This window comes from Rhinichthys klamathensis, unplaced genomic scaffold, assembly GCF_029890125.1.
Source record: "Rhinichthys klamathensis goyatoka isolate OS25496 unplaced genomic scaffold, OSU_Roscu_1.1 h1tg000592l_1, whole genome shotgun sequence".
In the NCBI taxonomy this organism is placed as follows: Eukaryota; Metazoa; Chordata; class Actinopteri; order Cypriniformes; family Leuciscidae; genus Rhinichthys; species Rhinichthys klamathensis.
Genome location: NW_026607049.1, coordinates 132,619 through 152,500, shown reverse-complemented (window position 1 = coordinate 152,500; position 19,882 = coordinate 132,619). Strand labels below are relative to the sequence as shown.

The following is a 19,882-nucleotide window of genomic DNA, read 5'->3' as shown; positions in this document are numbered from 1 at the left end:
TCCCGCCCCCCAGTAGCCTATATTTAATTTAATTCACATTTATTTGTATAGCATTTTTCACAATACATATCGTTTCAAAGCAGCTTTACAGAAAATGCATGTCTAAATTACAATTTAGAGTGATCTGTTATCAGAGGTGACAGTGTAATGCATTTCAATTAATTTTCATTCAGTTTCATCGTTAATTAATGCATTAAGTTAAAGCAGAAACAATGAGCTCATTGAAGTAAAGAATACATGTTGTTAAATGATTAGGAAACATAGAAAACTTTAGCATTGGTGCTTTTTTACATACTCAAAATATGAGTGTAAAAAAGTCAACAAACTGAAAAAAAAATTAGGTAATGTTATATTGTTAAACCTGGTTACATAAAATTGGTATCGAAAAAAGTATCGTTCAGGAACCGGTATCGAAGTCAAGGTATCGGTATCGGTATCGGTACCGAACATTTTGTTACGATACCCAGCCCTATGTGAGTGCGAGCCATCTCTGCGTGAGTGCTATTCACGACAGTACAAGTACTTCACAGCGACTCTAGGGGGCGCTGTTTGACAAAAACGGAATTCTTACTGAGTGCTGCTTAAACGCAGAGGAACGGCCACATCAGTTCAGTGAGTTCACAAAAGTTCATTATTTGCATGTGCTTTAAAGCCTTGCCGGTTAAACATGTCATTCACTGCTGATGCGCTGTTCTAACATGCGCTTTACTGAGCGCGAACACCCGACGCGCACATGCACTAAAAGCCTGTCTAACAGCGCCTGGTTACTGGACTAAGTTATCTTTCGAGTCTTATTTCGCTAATACTCTCAAATACACACAAGGTTTACATAAGGAAAGTTGGTTATGTCTAAACTGAAAGCAAACCGAGAAAATTGAGAGAAATCTGCTTGTCAAATGCGCGTGTATATTAGACGCGTCGCGTACAGGTCTTAAAGAGACAGTAGCCCTAATAATAAACATGCTGCCGCTTGTCCTTAAAGGGATAGTTGACCCAAAAATAAAAATTCTGTCATTATTTATTCACTGTAATGTTGTTCCAAACCTGTATTCATTTATTTTATTGTGCTGAACACAAAAGAAGATATTTTGAAGAATGAGTGTAACCAGACAGTTGCTGGTCCCCATTGACTTACATAGGGAAAAATATACTATGGAAATCACTGGGGTACATCAACTGTTTGGTTACCCTCATTCTTCCAAATAACTTCAACAGAAGAAAGAAACTTATTCAGGTTTAAAACAACTTGAGAGAGTAAATGATGACAATTAAATTTTTTGGGAGAACTATCTATTTAATGTTAATAAAACAACAAAACACAGAGGAAATCACTCACTGCTCTTGACTGAGAACTGTAATAGTAGCTTTAATAAGAATCAATGTATAATTTATACAGTGAAGACTATATTTGGCTTTGACTTTGACTGAACATTTGCTCTCACTTTGCGGGCAAAATATCGGAATATATATATCGATATACAGCCGGGGGGGGGGGGGGGGCTCGGTATATTTTCCTGCTTTTTTGTCCTTAGCCAATCACATGCCTGAGTATCACATTGCAAGAGTTCTTCTGGGTGGTTAATAGGGTGTTGCTATGCAGTTGCTGGGTGGTTGCTGGGGTGTTCTGGTCAGTTGCTATGGTATTGTGGGTGGTTGCCACTAGGGTGTTGCTATGTGGTTCATAGACTATTCTGAGCGGGTTGCTAGGGTGTTACATTGCCGTTTTCAGGGAATTCTAAGTGGTTTTCTGTTGCTATGGTGTTGTGGGTGGTTGTCAGGGTGTTCTTGGTCTTTGCCAGGGTGTTGCTACGCTGCTGCTTGCTAGGGTGTTCTGTGTGGTTGCTACATGTTTCTATGGTATTGCTCGGGTGTTTTGTATTGTTGCTGTTTTGATTTTGCTACACAGTTGTCATGCTATTTTGGGTATCTATCTATCTATCTATCTATCTATCTATCTATCTATCTATCTATCTATCTATCTATCTATCTATCTATCTATCTGTCTATCTATCTATCTATCTGTCTATCTGTCTATCTATCTATCTATCTATCTATCTATCTATCTATCTATCTATCTATCTATTGTGGGTGGTTGCCGCTTGGGTATTGCTATGCAGTTGCTAGGGTGTTCTGGGTGGTTGCTAGGTGGCTTCTAGGGTGTTGCTATGCGGTTCCTAGGCTATTCTGGGTGGTTGCGAGGGTGTCACTATGCAGTGGCTAGGGTGTTCTGGGTGGTTGCTAGGTGGCTTCTAGGGTGTTGCTATGCGGTTCCTAGGCTATTCTGGGTGGTTGTGAGGGTGTCGCTATGCAGTTGCTTGGGTGTTCTGGGTGGTTGCTAGATGGTTTTTAGGGTGTTGCTATGTGGTTTCTAGGCTATTCTGGGTGGTTGCGAGGGTGTCACTATGCAGTGGCTAGGGTGTTCTGGGTGGTTGCTAGGTGGCTTTCTAGGGTGTTGCTATGCGGTTCCTAGGCTATTCTGGGTGGTTGCGAGGGTGTCGCTATGCAGTTGCTTGGGTGTTCTGGGTGGTTGCTAGGTGGATTCTAGGGTGTTGCTATGCGGTTCCTAGGCTATTTTGGGTGGTTGCAAGGGTGTCACAATGCAGTTGCTAGGGTGTTCTGTGTGGTTGCAAGGTGATTGATATGGTATTGTGGGTAGTTGCTGCTAAGATGTTTCTATGCAGTTACTAGGGTGTTATGGGTGGTTTCAAGGGTGTTGCTATGCATTTGGTATTTAAATTGTGTGATTTTTGCACATTTATTTGTATAGCGCTTTTCACAATACACATCATTTCAAAGCAGCTTTACAGAAAATGCATGAGTCCACATTACAATTTACAGCGTTCTGTTATCAGAGGAAACTGTCTAAGTTATGTATTTCAGAAATGTACATATACAAAATCACAGTTAGCGAAAAAAGTATTAATTTAAACAATGTAATAATGTAATGAGTGATGAAACAATGAGCTCATTGAAGTAATGAATACTTGTTTGTTAACAAATGATTATGAAATTTAGAAAAATTTAGTACTGATGATCAAAAGCACATTTTTAGCTCAGAGTTGATTGTTGTGTGCAGTGAGCAGAGCGTGAAGGACCAGGCCGCGTTCACGAAAGCGGACGGCGGCGCTGAAACAAACCACGTGGGTCCCGAGGAGGCGCAGGTTCTGCTGACCCCGCGGAAGGAGTCCCGGCAGCCCTCGTTCCTGCGGGCGCTGCTCCGCGCCTTCGGGCCCTACTTCCTCATCGGCTCCGCTTACAAACTCCTGCAGGACCTCATCACCTTCGTCAACCCGCAGCTGCTCAGGTGTGTGTGTGTGTGTGTGTGTGTGCGCGTGTGTGTTTGTGTATGTGTGAGTGAGTGTGTGAGTGTGCATGCGTGCGTGTGTGTGTCTGTGTGTGTGTGTGTGAGAGTGTGTGTGTGTATGTGTGAGTGTGTGTGTGTGTGTGTGTGTGAGAGAGTGAGTGTGTGTGTGTGTGTATGTGTGAGTGTGTGTGTGTGTGTGTGAGAGAGTGAGTGTGTGTGTGTATGATGTAAAATGATCTTTAATCACTCTTGTCTACTAGTTCTCAGATTTACGGCTCATGTTCACAGGGTTGTAATGAGTTTTCTTTAATCAGGGCTGCCAAATTTTGAGTTTAGCTTGGAGTGAGAATTATGGAATTTATTTTAAAGTTTAAAGTTTAGTGACAACATGTTACAATGTTTAAATGGTACAGTAACTGCTAGGCTACCATTTTTACTATTGCTCGAAACAAATTTCACGATTGCAGTTCAATTCTTTCCGATTTGATTCCGAATTTGATTCCGATGTTGATGTTGATTTAATATCGATTCATTGGGATAAATATTAGCTACAGTGGATACATGTTAATTTTTCTCAAGAAAAAAAATATCACCTAATGGGATTATGTAAACACACAGAGAGCCCTGTCAGCTGGTATTATTATTAAAGGTTAAAACTCAAATTAAATATAATGCGTTTTTATTATAATATAATTATAATTTTAATAATATAAGTAAAAAATATAATAAAAATTTAATATAGTACACATATTTACCAAAATACTCCTCTCTATAGCTAATTTTTCTAGCCAACTAACGCAGCTTTCCTGAGGTAAATGTAACGATGTTGTGATATTGTTCTCCAGCTGTTTTATCGAATTATTTCCACGGTTGAAAAACACTGATTGATCGATATTATGTATGAGGCATATTCATTTCGGTAAGTTGTACTGTATCTTTCAACTATGGAAGCTTGTTTCCGCCACAGAATGAAAAATAAAAAAGGTAATTGCGACTTTTTATCTCAAAATTCTGCCTTTTTTTCTCACAATTGCGAGATATTAAGTCAGAATTGCGTGATATAAAGTTAGAATTGCGTGATATAAAGTCGCAATTGCGTGTTATAAAGTCAGAATTGCGTGATATAAAGTCGCAATTGCGTGTTATAAAGTCACAATTGCGAGATATAAAGTCAGAATTGCATGATATAAAGTCAGAATTGCGTGATATAAAGTCGCAATTGCGTGATATAAAGTTAGAATTGCGTGATATAAAGTCGCAATTGCGTGTTATAAAGTCAGAATTGCGTGATATAAAGTCGCAATTGCGTGTTATAAAGTCAGAATTGCGTGATATAAAGTCGCAATTGCGTGATATAAAGTCGCAATTGCGTGTTATAAAGTCAGAATTGCATGATATAAAGTCGCAATTGCGTGATATAAAGTCAGAATTGTGTGATATAAAGTCGCAATTGCGTGATATAAAGTCAGAATTGCGTGATATAAAGTCAGAATTGCGTGATATAAAGTCGCAATTGCGTGTTATAAAGTCAGAATTGTGAGATATAAAGTCGCAATTGCGTGATATAAGGTCAGAATTGCGTGATATAAAGTCGCAATTGCGTGATATAAAGTCAGAATTGCGTGATATAAAGTCGCAATTACGTGTTATAAAGTCACAATTGCGAGATATAAAGTCAGAATTGCGTGATATAAAGTCGCAATTGCGTGTTATAAAGTCAGAATTGTGAGATATAAAGTCGCAATTGCGTGATATAAGGTCAGAATTGCGTGATATAAAGTCGCAATTGCGTGATATAAAGTCAGAATTGCGTGATATAAAGTCGCAATTACGTGTTATAAAGTCACAATTGCGAGATATAAAGTCAGAATTGCGTGATATAAAGTCAGAATTGCGTGATATAAAGTCGCAATTGCGTGTTATAAAGTCAGAATTGCGTGATATAAAGTCGCAATTGCGTGATATAAAGTCAGAATTGCGTGATATAAAGTCAGAATTGCGTGATATAAAGTCAGAATTGCGTGATATAAAGTCGCAATTGCGTGATATAAAGTCGCAATTGCGTGATATAAAGTTAGAATTGCGTGTTATAAAGTCAGAATTGCGTGATATAAAGTCGCAATTGCGTGATTTAAAGTTAGTATTGCGTGATATAAAGTCAGAATTGCGTGATATAAAGTTAGAATTGCGTGTTATAAAGTCAGAATTGCGAGATATAAAGTCAGAATTGCGTGATGTAAAGTCGCAATTGCGTGTTATAAAGTCACAACTGCAAGATATAAAGTCAGAATTGCGTGATATAAAGTCAGAATTGCGTGATATAAAGTCGCAATTGCGTGTTATAAAGTCAGAATTGTGAGATATAAAGTCAGAATTGCGTGATATAAAGTCACAATTGCGTGATAAAGTCAGAATTGCGTGATATAAAGTCGCAATTGCGTGATATAAAGTCAGAATTGCGTGATATAAAGTCGCAATTGTGAGATATTAAGTCAGAATTGCGTGATATAAAGTCAGAATTGATTGATATAAAGTCGCAATTGCGTGTCGCGACTTTATTTCTCAGAATTGCGACTTTATTTCTTGCAATTGCGACTTTATTTCTTGCAATTGCGACTTTATTTCTCACAATTCTGACTTTATATCTCGCAATTGTGAGATAAAAAGTCGCAATTATTTATTTACTTATTTTAATCAGTGGCGGAAACAAGCTTCCATATTCAACACCCCTATTGTTCATTCGTGTTTATTTACTATTAACTAGTAAAGAGTATTAGAGATGTTCGGTTTACGTGCCGCTTGAACTGAGGCGATCGTTAGAGCCAAAACGGTATTTATTGTTTGAATTTCGTACTGAAATTGACAGAATCTGAGAATTTGTTTCATATCTGTCGGTGTCAGTGTCTTTGCTTCGCGTGAGAAAGTGAATGTGTGAGAGCGTGAGGAAAGTGTCAGTTGCGTGGGAATGTGTGAGAGTTGTCAGCCCTGTCTTTAATGTAATATAGTGTTCCATAATAAAGATGTTGAACATTTACTCTCTTCATGTCGTTCCAAACCTGTATGACATTGTTTAAAGCAACAGGTGTAATTGGAGACGGTCTGATAACGACAGACACAATAGCTGTTCTGTTCCTTTAACATTTACCTAGATATGGCTTTTATTACACGCATGGATTTGTTTTGTTTATTTATAACAGGCAGAGCAAACACGAAACACGCTGATTAGCTGGAAGGAGGTGTAAAATTAATCTTTTTTCCATAGAAGCCTGTAAAATCGTTTGCATGCTGTTTTGCTTTCGCCACGTATGCTTTCTCTGCACATGTTTTACAATGCAAACGCGATGCAAATATGTTTCTCTACTGCCCTTTTTGCCATTTTTAATAGGTTTGGAATAAGTTTATTTGATCAAAAATACAGCCAAAAAAAAGTAATATAAAGCAACACAACATTGATATTAATCATAAATGTTTCTTGAGCGTCAAATCGTCATATTAGAGTGATTTCTGAAGGATCATGTGACACTGAAGACTGGAGTAATGATGCTGAAAACTCAGCTTTGATCACAGGAATAAATTACACTTTATTGTATATTCACATAGAAAACAGCTGATTTAAATTCTAAAAATATTTCACAATTTTTTACTGTATTTTTGATCAAATAAATTCAGCTTTGATCACAGGAATAAATTACACTTTACTATATATTCACATAAAAAACAGCTGTTTTACGTTCTAATAATATTTCACAATTTCTACTGTATTTTGCAGCCTTGTTGAGCAGAAGAGACTTAATTATTCCAAACTTTTGACTGTTTGTGTAAATATGATTCATGGAAACCACATTGTATGAAATGAGCAATCCAATCCACAGAGGTGTGGTTTTAACCCGATTCTCCTTTCATTGTCAGGATGTTGATTGACTTCACCAAAAACAAGCACGCGCCGCTGTGGTGGGGTTACGCGCTGGCGTTCCTGATGTTCGGCACTTCCCTCTTACAGACCCTCATCTTGCATCAGCACTTTCAGTACTGCTTTGTCACGGGCATGAGGCTTCGCTCTGCGATCATCGGAGCCATCTACAGGAAGGTGCGTACTAGCGTCTCCATGCAAGAAAACACTCGTGTAGACCAGAATGCAATATTTGTATGTAGAAAACATGTGTTTTGTATTTTGTGAACATTAAAGTCCCCCTGTAGTCAATCATTTTATCCCTCAGAACTCATCTTTGATCACCAAAATGACATTTTCCTTGAAAAAAAGTATTCATGCCTTAAAATATCTTGAATGTAACTCGACACCCTTGCCTCATTTAATATGTGTGGTTCTATGAATATGCAAATGAGCCCCGCCTCCACTCACTCCCTCAGCTCAGAGATCCACTGGTTGACGATCACACGTTGATCTGATTGGTTACAAGGTCGTTTGTGACCATCCAACTTAAACATTCCATGAATAATGTATAAATAACGTGTTTGCACTAACGTTTTGAGAACATTATTAAAAACCAGATAACTCTGAACAAACGTTTGTTCAGAACAGAACGCTCCCTGTAAGCCGGTTTTCTTTGCATTTCTTTCTTCTGTAACACAATATCTCAAACGTCTCAGTGTTTTTTGTCCACACAATGGGCTCCTTGTTTTGTGTTAGGCAAAAGAAAGAAATGCATTATACTTCTGCACATGCAAATATAGGTTCGGATTGACATGAGTAAATAATGACAGAAGGGCGAACTAAGCTTTCAAACTAGTTTTAGGGGGTTAAATAATGAGGAAGCACTTTATTTTGACCATTCATAGTACTAGAAACTGCAGCTTTCAAAACTCAAGTTACCTTTCCATGGTGTACTATTACAGGTTTGTCCGTTTATTATGATAAATGCAGTACGGTATGTCAGGGAAGTGCGTTGAAAAGACTTAAAAGGTGAAACTAATATATTATATAGACTCATTACATGCAAAGTGAGATATTTCAAGCCATTATTTGTTTTAATTTTGATGATTATGGCTTACAGCTTATGAAAACCCCAAATTCAAAATTTGAATATTGTGAAAAGGTTTTCATATCTGTAAGCCATAATCATCACAATTAAGTCTTGAAATATCTCACTTTGTATGTAATGAGTCTATATAATATATTAGTTTCACCTTTTAAGTTGAATTACTGAAATAAATTAACTTTAGCACCATATTCGAATCTTTTCGAGTTTCACCTAACAGTAACTTGCACTTTAAGGGTTAGAAACTGACTGGCAGAAACAAGAGTTACATTTACAATATTAACATTAAACCTTCTTAAAGATATGCACAACTGCGTTTAATTTAAAATGCAAGCATGACGCCAGCATGACATTGTGTTTATAGAAGTTCGAGTCTCCCAGTTGCAGACACACAGTGATTTGGTGATAGCCCTGCCGTGTGGCCTCTGCTCTACTGCTCTAAAAGTATAGCACAGGGGCTTCAGTTGCCGGAGGTGTGTTAGGCGTGACGGCTTGTTCACACACATCTGTGCACTTTTACCTAGAGCTGCTTTATACTTACATGAGCTTCACTCGTGGGTGTTGCATATTTAAGTACGTCTGTCTGTCGCCAGCAATATTCCTTGAATTGAAAAAGCAAATAATGTGCTTTGTCATGGGATATTGCAGTAGATTAGAATAAGCTTTGAAATGCATCAGCAGGCGAAAGGTGAAACTGGAAAAATTAGAATATCGTGCAAAATCAGTGAGTGAGATATAGTGAGATATTTCAAGCCTTTATGTGTTATAATGTTGATGATTATGGCTTACAGCTTATGAAAACCTTTTCTAACAATATTCTAATTTTGAATTTGGTGTTTTCATAATCCATAAGCCATAATCATCACAATTATAACAAATAAAGGCTTGAAATATCTCACTTTGCATGTAATGAGTCTATATAATATATTAGTTTCACCTTTTAAGTTGAATTACTGAAATAAATGAACTTTTGCATGATATTCTAATTTTTCGAGTTTCTCCTGTATTACCACCCCAAGCGCAGACCGATCGGTGTATGACACAAGTGATATAAATATGCCACACAAACTCATACAGTCGCATTTTTGCCCTGATATCTTGAATTTTAGGGTAATTCTATCTGCATTCTATAGGCATAATTTAAATCTTGTTATTTTTTTCATAACTAATCAATTAAATGAACGTGTTAATGCATCAGCAGGCGTCACTACTCTGATATACACAGTGTTCATGTAGCATGTAATGTAAGGGAACGTACTCGCATTCTTTCAGTAATGTTAATTGAACGTTTTTCTGAAGCGTTTTAGTTGGATGTTAGTCTAACGTTTTTTAAATGTACTACTTTTTTTGGAATGTTCAGAGAACATTCAAATGTAACGTTCCTGTAATGTTTACAAAGTGATGAAATGGAATCTTTATTTTAAAGTCTCCCTGTATTCAATCATTTTATCCCTTAAAATCATCTTTGATCACCAAAATGACATTTAATAGTTTTTTCTTCAAATTTTTTTCTTCATGCCTTAAAATATCTTGAATGTAACTCGACACCCTTGCCTCATTTAGTATGCGCGGTTCTATGAATATGCAAATGAGCCCCGCCTCCACTCACTCCCTCAGCTCAGAGATCCACTGGTTGACGATCACACGTTGATCTGATTGGTTACAAGGTCGTTTGTGACGTCAGAAACACCAGCGATTTCAAACCGTGTTTTTGAGACTGTCTTTTATGGGATGATTATAGTATCAAAATGATTAACACGTGCAAGCACACTTATCAATGAACTTGATACATGTTGCAGAAATGTTTTATCCATGCCTTTCAACTTGCGTGAGCAAAATTCAAAATTGAATGAATGTGAAGCAATTTGTACAAATAGAGACATTTTTGTGAATACAAATGTTTTCCTTTGTATTAGTGTATCATAATTTGCACATGCAACACAGAAGACGTGCATGTGTGGATCAGGTGACGCGCGTGCATTCATTGACTCGATTCTGAGTCGATCCTATTTGATTCATTTGGATTTTGAGACTTTCAATTCGCGGGTTTCGCCTTGCACGATCCACACACAGCTGTCTGAGAAAAGCTGCTACCACTAGATGGCAGTATTCTGCAAAAACAGACAACGGCAGCATAATCAAGCGTTCTTCCGCATTTAAGACGCTTAATGAGAGTGATATTGAAGCACCAAATTTAGTACACAATAATATAGGCCTACCCTATTAATAAAGCATACTTTATAGAGGCGAACATTACGTCAGATTATGAACAACACCCATAGAAAACCATTATAAAACGCTTAACGTGCAATCGCGCGTTGCATGTTCAGTAAGGTGTATTGGCTACTGAGTTTAAATATCACCGTCTTACTGCATTGACGTTAAGCTTTTTCTTTATAATATGCTCTATGGGAGGAAAACTATATAGCCTACAGACAAGAGACTACATGAACGCAACGCACGGCGTTTCAAGTTAATAACATTTTCCTTCCCGAGCCTGTTAAAAAGAAAAAGCTTAACATGAAATAAAAATTCTGCAGTTGCGTTTAACTTTGCATGTGAATGGGAGAGCAACCGGTCCGAGAGTGCAGTGAAGTTTGATATTCGCCTCATTTTATAAAGGGACCATCTGCAAACTCCACTCACAGTCAAAAAAATATAAACGTCCAGTCATTCATTCAAATGAACATATTTCCAAGGTTATATTATAACCTTGGAAGTCTAGTGGGCAGACTGACTTAGCCTACTGTTACTGTACTATGTCCAGCCAATATCTCGATTGAACAGTAGCCTACAATTTTTTTAATTTACTGTAAATTGTTTTTCTATTCATGTTCCAAAGGTTGTAGTACGTTCCTAGTGACAAGTCAGGTGAAATTTTACATTATTCACTTGTAGTAAGTCACCAAAAACCCGTTTGGTTAATTACAGTAATTTTTTTATAAAATAATAATTGTTTACTAAATAGGCTACATGAAGGGAGTTATTGGGGCAATTTCACCTGTAGTAAGCCAGTCTAGTCACTGAACATACTACAACCATTTTGAACATGAAAAAACCCTTTTGGTGAATTACAGTATTTTTCTGCAGAATACAGGCTACATGAAGGGAAGTATTGTCCAAATTTTACTTGTAAGTCAGTCTTACAGAAACCTTCTACGAGCTTTGGAATTTGAAAATGTCTGTTATTAAATTTAAAAAGTAATTTGAATTAAAACAAATTATACGTTTTAACCACTGATCTATATAGAATGACATTATAGATCAGTGGTTTTAACGCAGTTAGTGGAATTGGCAGACGTTCCCTTGTGCATCATGAGCTGTGGTTAGCGCGTCAAAGCATTCTCGTGTAGAAATATGCAGCTACAGGCCCGCTACGCCAGTTGATTTTCAATTAATATTTCATGTCGATATACAATGGTTGCATATTGTTAAAACTCATCGTGCTATAGTAAGACTATAGCCTATGGCTTAAGGGTCAAGGGAAAACAAATGTAGCCTACTGCGAAAATCGTCTTTAATATTTAAAAACAGACATTTTCAAATTCCTGCTTGTATACTATGTACACAATGTGTAGTCAGATAAAAATAAGCATATAATATGAACGCAACTGCGAAATTTCACCTTTTTTTAACAGGAAGGAAAATTGTATTAACTTGAAACGCCGTGCGTTGCGTTCATGTAGTCTCTTGTCTGTAGGCTATATAGTTTTCCTCCCATAGAGCATATTATAAAGAAAAAGCTTAACGTCAATGCAGTAAGACGGTGATATTTAAACTCAGTAGCCAATACACCTTACTGAACATGCAACGCGCGATTGCACGTTAAGCGTTTTATAATGGTTTTCTATGGGTGTTGTTCATAATCTGACGTAATGTTCGCCTCTATAAAGTATGCTTTATTAATAGGGTAGGCCTATATTATTGTGTACTAAATTTGGTGCTTCAATATCACTCTCATTAAGCGTCTTAAATGCGGAAGAACGCTTGATTATGCTGCCGTTGTCTGTTTTAGCAGAATACTGCCATCTAGTGGTAGCAGCTTTTCTCAGACAGCTGTGTGTGGATCGTGCAAGGCGAAACCCGCGAAATGAAAGTCTCAAAATCCAAATGAATCAAATAGGATCGACTCAATGAATCGAGTCAATGAATGCACGCGCGTCACCTGATCCACACATGCACGTCTTCTGTGTTGCATGTGCAAATTATGATACACTAATACAAAGGAAAACATTTGTATTCACAAAAATGTCTCTATTTGTACAAATTGCTTCACATTCATTCAATTTTGAATTTTGCACACACAAGTTGAAAGGCATGGATAAAACATTTCTGCAACATGTATCAAGTTCATTGATAAGTGTGCTTGCACGTGTTAATCATTTTGATACTAAAATCATCCCATAGTCTTTGGTTCACTGCAGTTTTAAGGAGGAAATACTCAGCAATGCTGTCGACTTATGAACTTACACATGGTGTGTCTTAAAGCGCATTAAAAACACCACATAGACACATAAACAACATTAAACGCTGGATTTTCAACACAGGGGGACTTTAACGTTCAAATAACCCAAAAGAGTTGAGTGAATGATTCAATGACTCAGTCATTTGTGATTCAATGACAGAAATGTTATTACTTGTCACTGAACATTTTAAACCTTAAATTTAGTTACTGATGCATCAAATCTAGTTGTTGTTGTATTGTGACAATGAAAAGAATGATTTCTACAGTGTATGTTGGATTGTGGAAGCACATTTGACATGTTTTCGTCGGTCTCCGCAGTCACTAGTGATCACTAACGCAGCCAAGCGCTCGTCTACGGTGGGTGAGGTGGTCAATCTGATGTCTGTGGACGCTCAGCGCTTCATGGATCTCACCACCTTCCTCAACATGCTGTGGTCGGCGCCGCTGCAGATCATCCTGGCGCTCTTCTTCCTGTGGCAGGTGAAGCTTTTACGCATTTGCATACATCTAAACACTTCCCCTTGCTATTTTTGTTAAACGGATAACCATCTTCATACACAATGTTTCTCTATGAAATTCTAAATGCAAATCTAAAATGCTTCGAGGCATATAATCATGTAAAATAAATTTCCGTTAGGCCTTTAAAAGGGAGGCTTTTTCTTTCTTTTTTTACATTAAAGGCTGTGCGTCCAATCAAACTGCTGAATTATTATTGGCTTCCGAGAGCATGAAACCTGGCGTTCAGAAAAACATGGTCAATTTTCCAGTTCAACCAATGACATGTTAATTATTCGTACAAGGTGCATAAAGCGCTTGAATTTGATTGTTTTTAAATAGAAGTCCTGGAAAACCCTTGAAAACAGACATATTTATGAAGAAGTAAATAACAAAGTAAATGTAAAATGCTTGAATTATTGAAAGTCAACACATACAGGTGAAACTCGAAAAATTAGAATATGGTGCAAAAGTTCATTTATTTCAGTAATTCAACTTAAAAGGTGAAACTAATATATTATATAGACTCATTACATGCAAAGTGAGATATTTCAAACCTTTATTTGTTATAATTGTGATGATTATGGCTTACAGCTTATGAAAACCTTTTCACAATATTCTAATTTTGAAGCTGAAACTGCAAGCCATAATCATCAAAATTATAACTAATAAAGGCTTGAAATATCTCACTTTGCATGTAATGAGTCTATAGAATATATTAGTTTCACTTTTTAAGTTGAATTACTGAAATAAATGAACTTTTGCACAATATTCTAATTTTTCGAGTTTCACCTGCATATATATATGAATAATATGAAAAAACACAAATACAATCTTTTCACGCAAAATTAACTCTGCAGGAGTCATTTGGTATGGCTATGATCGTGATATTGCTCATATATTTCCAAGTATATGATACAGCTTTCATTCTTCAGGTCAATCATATCTGTCAAAAGATGTGTTTGAATGAGTAAAGAAAATATATATTTTTAAAAATGGCTGAAAGACAAAACAAAATGAATACAATAACTGAAATTAAATAAAATATTTTCAGCTAGTTGCGAGGGCCACATTTCTCATTTTTTCTCATTCAAAAATGGCAAAAAAACTACAAATTTTTTGACTAAAATAAAAATAAAAATAAAAAACAGATTTAATAAAATCTAAAAAGGAACAGAAGGTTCTCTCAAAGTTATGGACAAACATTCTTTCAGTAACGTTAAATGAACGTTAGATCAGAGATTAGATTATCTGGTCTTTAAACAGAAATGCGGTTCATTCATTGTTCATGGAGTGATTTTCTGAAGCGTTTCAGTTGGATGTTAGTCTAACGTTTATTAAATGTGATGAAAATTGCTGAAATTATCAATAATTGTATCCCTTAAAACTCATCTTTGATCACCAAAAGGACATATTTAAGTGTTTTTTACTTGAAAAAGCTTGAATGTAACTCGACACCCTTGCCTCATTTAGTATACGCAGTTCTATGAATATGCAAATGAGCCCCGCCTCCACTCACTCACACCAGCTCAGAGATCCACTGGTTGACGATCACACGTTGACCTGATTGGTAAATGGCAAAAAAAAACCCACGAAATTACAAAATCTTTGACTAAAATCAAAGTGAAAGCATAAAATATTTTATTAAAATCAAAAAACGAACAGTATCTCGATCCTTCTGAAATGACAGTGGTTTCGTGTCGCAGTGATGTTAGCTGTTGTATCTCTGACGGAAAAGTAGACGTGAGCGATTGGTTCTGATTGATGTGTTTCTCCAGAACCTGGGTCCGTCGGTGTTGGCTGGTGTGGCCGTGATGGTTCTGCTGATCCCATTCAACGCTTTCATCGCCATGAAGACCAGAACTTACCAGGTCAGCTGTCCTGTTCAGGAGTAACGTTCCCGTAACGTTTACATTAATCTTCACTTAATGTTCATATAAAATAAAAAACTGGGTCGGTCTGTTCACACAACGGCCTTCAGTTCTGCTTCTTATCAATATATCTTCTTCTGCCCTGGTTTTCAAAGCTCAAGCTTATCAGTCACTCACATTCTTTGTGAAGTTTCATTTCCTCTTAAAGAGACAGAGCACGAATGTCATTGAATACAAAGAAAACATTCCATTGCTTGAAATAGAATAAATTGTAAAAAAGAAAATATGAAAAACATTTTATTTTATTTAAGCTATAGTTGCCAAGGCAACATTTCTCATTTTCATTTTTTATTTATTTATGTACTAAAATAACTTAAATTAAACTGAAAAAAATGCACAACAAAATTACTTTAAAAACATTAACTTACATAAAAAAGTAAACAAAAAATATATAAATTTAAAATATTAACAAAAACTAAAACTGATATGAAAATGAATAAAATCTATATAGACATATGAAACTGAATAAAAACTAAGAATGACAAAAATGCACAACAAAATTACTAAAACTTTAAGAAAAAGAAAAAGAAATTAATTCACTGCAACATTTCTCATTTTCGTTTATTTTAACTTGTACAAAAAAATAAAAGTGAATGAAAAATAAATAAAATCCATATAGACAAAAAAGCTAATAAAAATGTCAAAAAGCACAACAAAGTTACTAAAACTTAACTGAAATGAAAATGAAAATAAATATGGATAAAAACTTTAACTGAAATAAAAATTATCAAAATCTATATAGACAAAAAACATACAGAGCAAAATTTCTAAAACTTTATCTGAAATTAAAATTAAAATATAAAAATAAAAACAAATTCAAAATGTAAAAAAAGCTAAAACTGAATTAAAATGGACAAAATCTATATAGACATTAAAAACAGAAAGAAACTTAATAAAAATGAGAACAAATGCACAGCAAAATGACTAAAACTAACTGAAATGAAAAATGAAAACTAATTCAAAATAATACTAAAAGCTATAATAATGTCTCAATGACATTAAAATAATAGTTTATGTATCATTTTCATTTATTTGAACTTGATGTACTGAAACTAAACTAAAACTGAAATAAAAATAATAATAAAATCTGCATAAACATAAAAAATATGACAAAGCTGCACCACAAAATTACTAAAACTTTAATTTAAATGAAAACGTGTCCCTGAAAGCAATAAGAGCGTGTGAGTGATGCTGTGCACAGGTGGAGCAGATGAAACACAAGGACGACCGCATCAAGCTGATGAACGAGATCCTCAACGGCATCAAGGTGTTGAAGCTCTACGCCTGGGAAACCTCCTTCAAGGAGAAGATCCTGGCCATCCGACAGAAGGAGCTGAACGTGCTGAAGAAGACGGCCTACCTCAGCGCTCTGTCCACCATGGCCTGGACCAGCGCGCCTTTCATGGTAACACTCCTCTATCCCGTGTGTGTGTGTGTGTGTGCACTCTAAAAAACACCGGGTTAAAAAACAAAAAAAACAATTTGGGTTGTTTTCGACCAAAGGGCTGCGTAAATATAGGACAGAACACATGTTGGGTTAATTTTACCCAGCAAATTTTAACCCATCATACTGGGTTGATTTAACCCAGGATAGCTGATTCTTTTTACTATAATACTTTTATTTATTTATTTATTTTACTTCATACATGAATTAATGTCTACGGATTAAATGAAATCCTCTAAACTTAAAAAAAATACTCGATAGAACCACTAGCTTGCATGATAATTCCTTTATTTTCAATCATATTTTACAGTATAGTATATTTTTTATATAATTTTTAATACATATTGTATTCTCGAGACTCGCGACACTCGTTTAGGTGACTCACATCGCGTCCCTGTATGTTGCTTTGCATAAAATTAAACGATATACAGAACAATAACGAATTTATTGATAAAATAAAATGTACTCAAACCTGCATTTTGCCGAAGACACACCTTTTTGACGGAGCTGCACTGCTCTCTCCTGAAGAGGTCGCAAAAAGTCTGCGATAAATAACTCAACCCCTGGGTTGTTACGTCTGACCAAAGATCCCAGATCCCAGAACACAAAAACTACCCAAACACTGGGTTGTTATGTCTGACCCAGGATCTGGGTTACACAAAAACTACCCAAACACTGGGTTGTTATGTCTGACCCAGGATCTGGGTTACACAAAAACTACCCAAACACTGGGTTGTTTCACCTGACCTAAGATCTGGGTTACACAAAAACTACTCAAACACTGGGTTGTTACGCCTGATCTAAGATCTGGGTTACACAAAAACTACTCAAACACTGGGTTGTTACGCCTGACCTAAGATCTGGGTTACACAAAAACTACTCAAACACTGGGTTGTTACGTCTGACCCAGGAGCTGGGTAACACAAAAACTACCCAAACACTGGGTTGTTACGCCTGACCCAGGATCTGGGTAACACAAAAACTACCCAAACACTGGGTTGTTACGTCTGACCCAGGAGCTGGGTAACACAAAAACTACCCAAACACTGGGTTGTTACGCCTGACCCAGGATCTGGGTAACACAAAAAATACTCAAACACTGGGTTGTTACGTCTGAACCAGGAGCTGGGTAACACAAAAGCTACCCAAACACTGGGTTGTTACGTCTGACCTAAGATCTGGGTTACACAAAAACTACTCAAACACTGGGTTGTTACGTCTGACCCAGGAGCTGGGTAACACAAAAACTACCCAAACACTGGGTTGTTACGCCTGACCCAGGATCTGGGTAACACAAAAACTACCCAAACACTGGGTTGTTACATCTGACCCAGGAGCTGGGTAACACAAAAACTACCCAAACACTGGGTTGTTACGTCTGAACCAGGAGCTGGGTAACACAAAAGCTACCCAAACACTGGGTTGTTACGTCTGACCTAAGATCTGGGTTACACAAAAACTACTCAAACACTGGGTTGTTACGTCTGAACCAGGAGCTGGGTAACACAAAAGCTACCCAAACACTGGGTTGTTACGCCTGACCCAGGATCTGGGTAACACAAAAACTACTCAAACACTGGGTTGTTACGTCTGAACCAGGAGCTGGGTAACACAAAAGCTACCCAAACACTGGGTTGTTACGACTGACCTAAGATCTGGGTTACACAAAAACTACTCAAACACTGGGTTGTTACGTCTGACCCAGGAGCTGGGTAACACAAAAACTACCCAAACACTGGGTTGTTACGCCTGACCCAGGATCTGGGTAACACAAAAACTACCCAAACACTGGGTTGTTACATCTGACCCAGGAGCTGGGTAACACAAAAACTACCCAAACACTGGGTTGTTACGCCTGACCCAGGATCTGGGTAACACAAAAGCTACCCAAACACTGGGTTGTTACGTCTGACCTAAGATCTGGGTTACACAAAAACTACTCAAACACTGGGTTGTTACGTCTGACCCAGGATCTGGGTAACACAAAAGCTACCCAAACACTGGGTTGTTACGTCTGACCTAAGATCTGGGTTACACAAAAACTACCCAAACACTGGGTTGTTACGTCTGACCCAGGAGCTGGGTAACACAAAAACTACCCAAACACTGGGTTGTTACGCCTGACCCAGGATCTGGGTAACACAAAAACTACTCAAACACTGGGTTGTTACGTCTGACCCAGGAGCTGGGTAACACAAAAACTACCCAAACACTGGGTTGTTACGTCTGAACCAGGAGCTGGGTAACACAAAAACTACCCAAACACTGGGTTGTTACGTCTGACCCAGGATCTAGGTAACACAAAAACTACCCAAACACTGGGTTGTTACGTCTGAACCAGGAGCTGGGTAACACAAAAACTACTCAAACACTGGGTTGTTACGTCTGACCCAGGATCTAGGTAACACAAAAACTACCCAAACACTGGGTTGTTACGTCTGACCCAGGATCTAGGTAACACAAAAGCTACCCAAACACTGGGTTGTTACGTCTGACCCAGGATCTGCGTTACACAAAAACTACTCAAACACTGGGTTGTTACGTCTGACCCAGGAGCTGGGTAACACAAAAACTACCCAAACACTGGGTTGTTACGCCTGATCCAGGATCTGGGTAATACAAAAACTACCCAAACACTGGGTTGTTACGTCTGAACCAGGAGCTGGGTAACACAAAAGCTACCCAAACACTGGGTTGTTACGTCTGACCTAAGATCTGGGTTACACAAAAACTACCCAAACACTGGGTTGTTACGTCTGACCCAGGATCTGGGTTACACAAAAACTACTCAAACACTGGGTTGTTACGTCTGACCCAGGAGCTGGGTAACACAAAAACTACCCAAACACTGGGTTGTTACGCCTGACCCAGGGTCTGGGTTACACAAAAACTACCCAAACACTGGGTTGTTACGTCTGACCCAGAATCTAGGTAACACAAAAACTACCCAAACACTGGGTTGTTACGTCTGACCCAGGATCTAGGTAACACAAAAGCTACCCAAACACTGGGTTGTTACGTCTGACCCAGGATCTGCGTTACACAAAAACTACTCAAACACTGGGTTGTTACGTCTGACCCAGGAGCTGGGTAACACAAAAACTACCCAAACACTGGGTTGTTACGCCTGATCCAGGATCTGGGTAATACAAAAACTACCCAAACACTGGGTTGTTACGTCTGAACCAGGAGCTGGGTAACACAAAAGCTACCCAAACACTGGGTTGTTACGCCTGATCTAAGATC

General features: G+C 37.4%; 1 protein-coding gene across 1 annotated transcript in view; it reads left to right on the top strand.

Annotated features, from left to right (window-relative positions):
* The window catches only part of abcc3 (ATP-binding cassette, sub-family C (CFTR/MRP), member 3), a 119,458-nt gene that overhangs the window by 30,619 nt on the left and 68,957 nt on the right, over window positions 1–19,882 (top strand). The window contains exons 8-12 of the mRNA XM_056240319.1: window positions 3,077–3,304; window positions 7,214–7,391; window positions 13,085–13,246; window positions 15,040–15,132; window positions 16,394–16,597. Coding sequence (XP_056096294.1) covers window positions 3,077–3,304; window positions 7,214–7,391; window positions 13,085–13,246; window positions 15,040–15,132; window positions 16,394–16,597 — 865 coding nt within the window. The remainder of the gene's footprint in view (window positions 1–3,076; window positions 3,305–7,213; window positions 7,392–13,084; window positions 13,247–15,039; window positions 15,133–16,393; window positions 16,598–19,882) is intronic.